General features: G+C 50.7%; 1 protein-coding gene across 1 annotated transcript; it reads left to right on the top strand.

Annotated features, from left to right (window-relative positions):
- Positions 1 to 2882: 2882 nt before the first annotated feature.
- Positions 2883 to 3989, top strand: LOC100901000 (uncharacterized). Its single transcript, XM_003748354.1, has one exon. The coding sequence runs from the start codon at positions 2883 to 2885 to the stop codon at positions 3987 to 3989; it is 1107 nt and encodes a 368-aa protein (XP_003748402.1).
- Positions 3990 to 6826: the final 2837 nt, after the last annotated feature.

Here is a 6826-nt window from a genome sequence, read left to right as displayed (position 1 = left end):
CTTGTACTCCAGGGGCGGTGAATCATCAACAGCCACTGCTCCGCTAATGCGGCTGCTGCTGCTCCGGTAATCGGCGCTCCACAAAGCCTCAACCGCTCCACGGACCGGGTTCCGAGTGCGCTTGACGGGATGTGCGACTTTGTTTGAGGTCGGAATTTGCACGCCCACGGCAGCTGGCAAAATAAGCAATCGTCGACATTTTTGCGACGCGATCGGCTGGCGAGGGCGTAGCGATGCGCGCCACCTGACTTCAGCCAAAGTCACGAGCCATAATAAACTTTCGCGCACAGAGTTTTTACTCTGTCTGTGCCCGAGACCGCGAACTAGCGAAACGAGGCGGAGAGGGATGGCCCATCGAGCGAGCGAGCAACCGACCGGCTAAACGAACTTCAAACAACTTTTCCGGTGTTTTTGCCCACCAGACGCCTATAATCAGGGCGATTGGCGAACGGCGAGTCCAAAAACTCCCCAGTCACTTTGGGACAGAACGTTTCATCTTCGTTCAATTCGGACAAAACCTTTCAGCTCTACCAGACTCCCGCTGTGATCGGAGTATACGAGCTGTGCTCCGTCAGGTGAAGCCGAAGACCATCAAGGCAACGAAGGTGGTAACCAATAACGTGTGCTACGCCTGTCTCTGCTGAATGAGCATGTCGGCGATCTCCCTCGGATGAACGAACGAAATAGGGAACTCTCTCGACGGGTGCTCGGCGTCGTGTGGCGAGCCTTGATAGAGAATAAGAGAAGAGAAAGAATCGCCAGCCCTCAATAATCAAGCTCTTCTGACTAATTAGGTCGTCCAGATATTGACTTGATCAGACTCTGGAGAGCAGGAGACCGTCTAGGCGGATGTTCCCCTCTCCTCCGGAACGTCCTCAATAAAGAGCATTCCGGCTCCTGCTCTCTAGTGCATCGAGTTTGTGGGGGCTCGACAATCGGCTTGGAGCGATCCGCTCCGACCGAGCATGCGATCACGACACGCTATCCCGAACCAGTCGATAAAAGAATATCGAGCGTGGGCGGGAGACTTAGGCAGATAGCGTCATCTTCGGATTTCGAACCTCTCTGATGTATTCTCAACTTAGGCCGAGCAACGCTTGCGAGGAATTCATCCGGTGAAGAAGAATCGCACGAGTACTTGTGAAGACAGAGTTCCCTCACCGCATAGATATTCCGAGATCCGGGTGGTAGCGTTGTTCCTCCAAGAGGACTCTCTAATAACCTCCTCCTCCTCCTTCCCCAATCTCTCGATATCACGGAAGAGTATTAGGAAACAATTGCCGCAGCTGGACCTAGAGTCTCGATGAATGGTTTATTCCACGGGCTGCTCTTCGATTCCCCGAGTTTCCTGAGTGCGAGGAGGTATACTGACGAAGAAAGTTCTCGTGTTTCGACGAAGCTTCCGTGGAAGCGTGAGACGGACACACAGAACCATTTCACGCTTTCCGCTCTGGTTTCCTCGACCTCGACAATGAAAGAATTAGGTGAACTTAAACATTACGTATGTCATCCAGATCGTATGGGCTGCGCGAGTCACGGCCCGGATGTACTTCGGCTCCAGAGGCTCCTCGGGCAATCTCTAGAGCCATATGATTGAATATACGATTGCCGAGATAGCATGCTTGCTCCGTCGCTCGGAGCGGTGCTCGTCATATCATGCGTAGGCTCCGCGAACGGGTCGTGACCGGAAACATGATATCTGCCAATTTTTCTTCGTCATCATTTATCTCTCTGATTTATCATCAAGGAGTTTTCCCGCTGTATAGGCAATGTGGCTGGGCAGCCAATGACATTCTCGTACCGAAGTCGATTGTCCTAAGCAGTTCCAGATGCCCGCATCGTATCCACCGGCTTAGTGCCATCGAGGGCGAACCCCACGGAGGTAAGAGAATCGGCCGCCATCCCGGCGAAACCTCAGTGTGGACTGAATTGATTACCCGGCGACACAGACCGTTATATCTAGTCTCGGAAGGAAGGGAAAGAAGCCGGCCTTGCAGCTGACCTCACAGGAGGAAGCTCGGCAGACTATGAGCAGCCTTTCTATTCTCAAGAGACGTAACTCGATTCATCTGATGGATCAGTTACCTAAGGAAGAACATAATTGATATCGGGAGAGTTCCCTGTCCTGGGCCTGAATCCGCGAAGTGAAGATCAGAGACTGCGAATTGACGCATTTACGTGCGTATTTTGACTGACCGCTCAACTCGGAAAATGATTGGAGGACGATCGATGCGTTTGCGACCGACCGGCAGCGATTGAGCTCAACGATTCTATCTCTCTGCACTCGAAACAGCGTCGCTGTATGTCACACCGGAGGCTGGGTCTATACTAAAATTGCGCAAACACTAAAATCGCGCAACGATGAAAAATCGCGCAAACACTAAAATCGCGCAAAGTCGAAAATCGCGTACTAAAATCGCGCAAAAACAAAAATCACGCGGAACTAAAATCGCGGGAACATGAGAATCGCGCACTAAAATCGCGTACGTCCTAAAATCGCGCGGAACTAAAATCGCGCAAATTCAGAAATCGCGCACTAAAATCGCGTACATGCTAAAATCGCGCGGAACTAAAATCGCGCAAAAACAAGAATCGCGCGGGAGAAAAAATGGCTTTGAACGCTGGAACATGAAGGTTACGTGTACCGTTTCGAAAGACAATCGACGGACAAATCAACTTGGCGATGTGTCGAAGAGAAAGCAAAGTCTTGCAAGGGACGCTTGTGGAAGCACGGAGATGGATCACATACTCTGAGGCAAGAACACAGTCATGCTCCTAATTACGGTGATGTCGAGAAGCGTAAAACTCTGCAAAATATCAGAGAAGACGCAAAAAAATCCTTCGGCAACCCCTGCCAGTTGGTTTCCCAGCGACTGTCAGAAATGGCACCAGGAACCTCTTCATCCCTTCCACCGGTGCATCAAATGAAACGAACCGTGAATTATGTTAGGAAGAACGAAAATCTTCAGAATCCTCGATCAATGCTGTCCCTCGAAATTCCCGACGAATATAAGGTCGATCACGAAGGAAACGATTTCCTCCTCCACGACGATGGGCCTAACGCGACTAACGACCGCATCATCGTGTTCGGCTCGCAAGAATGTCTGCAAGCTTTAAAACGAAACAATCTTTGGCTCATGGATGGTACATTCAGAACGGCTCCTCAACTCTTCTATCAGCTATACACCTTCAATGTAATCGAAAACGACTTCTGTTACGTCGCACTGTATTGTCTCCTGACCTCCAAACAAAAGAGGAGCTACCTCCGCTTGTTGGAAATTGTGAAGAATCTTGTCGGAGACGACTGTGGAGTGAGATTCGCGATGGTCGACTTCGAAATTGCCTATATTCAGGCTTTTTCTGAGATTTTTCCCGAGGTTGATATACACGGGTGCTACTACCATTTCTGTCAATCTGTTTGGCGGCGCATACAGAGCATTCCTGCGGTATGCAAAAAATATCGATCGGACGCGAATTATTCTTTCAACATCAAGCAGCTGATGGCTCTAGCCTTTGTCCCGACTGAGCGAGTGTATGAATATTTCGAGATCTTGATCAATTCAAAATTTTTCATTGATAACGTGAGTGAATTGGACGAACTCCTGCAATATTTCCGTAAAACTTGGGTAGGGAGTCGTACCGCGAATGACCAAAAACGACCTATATTCGTCGAAGAACTCTGGAATTGTTACGGTAGTCTCCAATCAGATCTTCCGAGGACAAACAATGCTGTAGAAGCTTGGCATAGAGGATTCGACTCTCTTATCATGTGCTGTAATCCATCTATTTGGAAATTCATCGAAGCGATAAAGAAGGACAACAGCATCACGAAGCTCCGCTGTGATCAGCTGGATGCAGGCTTCGACCGACCGCGAAAACGACGATGCTACAAGGATGTGGAGAAAAACCTCAAGGTAGTAGCCGAAAAATTCGGAGAGAAAGAAGCGATGAGCTATATCCGCGCTATAACTCGAAACATTCACTTCTAAATGCAGTTCGATGCATCTCCGAAGTTATGCTGTGAAATTCAAAGCCAAATAAAATTCATGCGACAAATAACTGTGCATGTCTCTCGCGCGACTTCGGAGTTCGCGCGATTTTAGTTCATGCGCGATTTCAGTGCGCGATTCTCATCGTCGCGCGATTTAGTTCCGCGTCGATTTTAGCACGTTCGCGATTTTAGTGCGCGATTCTCATCGTCCCGCGATTTTAGTTCCGCGCGATTTTAGCACGTACGCGATTTTAGTGCGCGATTCTCATCGTCGCGCGATTTTAGTTCCGCGCGATTCTAGTTCATGCGCGATAATCGCTTTTACGCGATTTTCACTGCGCGCGATTTTGGCTTTTGCGCGATTTTAGTATGCTCCCCCGGAGGCTACAGGTCATGTCACGTGTCGCGAGAATCTGAACTACATACGTGTTCGGTATCCCGGAGCGAGCTTTGACTCGATCGCTTCAGGATGCCGATCAAGTTTGTCTATCGAGCCGCGTACGTGAGCCTCCTCGGAAACATCTTAGCGAGTACACTGGCGTATTATGCAGATTCGATTTCTCGTGCCACAGACTCGGAACTTCAAGCGGAGACCGCGCGAATTATGCTCCTAGGGAAGTCGAGGCTTCAAAAGACGTTGGATCGACCCCGACCAATCTGTTGGAAACCAGGAACGCGGTGCTAGAATGGAATTGAATGTCCTGGTCAGAATTCATCCCGGCTCGACTCTGACGTCAATCATCCGCTGCTTCCAGATGAGAGGTAGAGCTCAGAGGTTTTCCACAACGGTATCGCCCTCCGAATTCCGCTGATCAAAGTCGAGCACGAGCCGCATCTGCGAACAAGTGGAGCAGGACCCACCCTGGTCACGGTCGTTAGCGTGTCCAATCATCCACCGAGACTCGACAGCGGGTCTGTGGAAAGTCACTCACAGTCAGAGGCCATTCGTTGGGACCTCCCGGAGATAGTATTAGTACAGCAAAGAATTAATACAACTAGATGCGACAGTGAGAGGGAGAGAGTACAGCGAGGACATCATCTGTGGTCGGCCCCGCGAAGATCGGAGTACCCTCCCACGGATCGATTGGACTCGAACGGAATAGCCTCCGAGGTCTATAAACAATACCGATAGGAGAAGGACCGCAAAAGACGGGCGGGTGGACAGCGGAGACCATCATATATAGTAATCAGAGGTAACTGCTGAAGTACCATCGTCGGCGGAATGAATGGGCGAACGAACGAACGAATGAATGGGCAAGAACAGAGTGGCGTCTCCTACTATTCAGAGTAATATAACCTGATTTGTTTTTCCCATTAGTACTCGGGTTTCGCCTATCGCACGGCGCCCATTCCGGTCGCTGTAGACCGACAAGCACGACGTACGCGTCGCCGACCAAGAGATTCTCGCGTGTTTTTCGCCCTGGATAGTTCAGCTCATCTCAGCTGACGAGAATCGATCCTCGAGGTAGAGTCCAGAAGTTCGACTTGAAGAACGGAGAGTTCCACTTTCCGTGTCGAAAGAAAAATGGACCATCGGACAAAGCTTGAGATTTTATCGCGAAAGAGCATCACAGTAGGAACTGGCTCGCTGTACTTTCCCTCGAAACTCTCGGCTGCCTTGGAATCGCGAGTTGATTGTCAGCGATTCCCAATCCGAATGGAACGCATCGTCGATCAGTTTATGCGACTTCATCCGCTTTGATTGACAGCTGTGATTCCCTTGCGATGACAAAGCGGTCCCACGCTCGAGAATGAGAGAATTAAGTGAATGAGCCAAATCCTAGCAAGTCAGTTTCAATCATCGCTCACAAAGTCGAGTGCCAATCATACTCGTTCTAGCAGTTCGGTCACAATCGACGCTCGCGCAACTATCACAGCCCCGACGATGAAGCAGGCCGCAGCTATTCTGATGTTTACCGTGGCTCTATTGTGCTCGATGAGCTGTGCAATGGAAGTCTTCGAGGTTGAAGACGAAGGTAAGTGCTGCATGGCTGACTTTCTGCTCGCCTGCCAGCTGCCGGCGACGTATTGGACGACTGACTGATGATGCACGACAACGTTCTGGATTGTCTGGACATTTTGACACGCAAACGTGTCCTGCATTGTTGTTGGTGTCGTGGCTGCCAGCCTTTTGTCTGGCTCTCATGAACGACGATTCTGAAGTGTTTTATGTTTTTTCCGCTTTCTTCCTTCTCCCGGCGACAGATGAGACCTGTGCGCAGTCAGACGAGGTGTATTCCCAATGCGGGACATCCTGTGCACCCAACTGTGCGAACCCGCGGCCCAGACCCTGCAGACAAATGTGCGTTAGCGGGTGCTTCTGTCACGACGGTCTGGTCAGACTACCGAACGGACGCTGTGGGAAGCCCCAAGAATGTCACCGTTTCCGCTCATAGACGCGGCCCCCATCATCGGCGGACTGATATGTACCAATCGTACAGACATCAGCGACTGCCGACGGCGAGTAAAAGAAAAGCCACCGTCTGTACTCAAAGATCGGAGACGAGAAACGGCCACGGACACGGGTGCAGGCCTCCTTGACGGTAACATCGACAACGGTTGACAATGTCTCCCGGGGAAGCGAACGGCATCGGCAGCAGCAATAATAAACGAATCCGTCCCTCGTGGCCTATGCCCCTAGAGCTCGTATGCATGAATGCCGTCGAGAGTCGCGGCCTCTCGGGCGACGGCCCATAAACACGTTTCCGTTCGCTCACGTTCACACCCATGTTGTCATCGGTTCAGCTGAGGCTTCACCGACACACATGGCGGGCGGGAGCCTGTTTCGAATCTAATCCTTTATTTTGTTGGAGCTCGCTTCCGAGTATAGTCCTC

This window comes from Galendromus occidentalis, unplaced genomic scaffold, assembly GCF_000255335.2.
Source record: "Galendromus occidentalis unplaced genomic scaffold, Mocc_1.1 scf7180000077530, whole genome shotgun sequence".
Classification (NCBI taxonomy): Eukaryota; Metazoa; Arthropoda; class Arachnida; order Mesostigmata; family Phytoseiidae; genus Galendromus; species Galendromus occidentalis.
The sequence above is the reverse complement of the archived record's forward strand: the minus strand, read 5'-3'. Positions and strand labels throughout refer to the sequence as shown.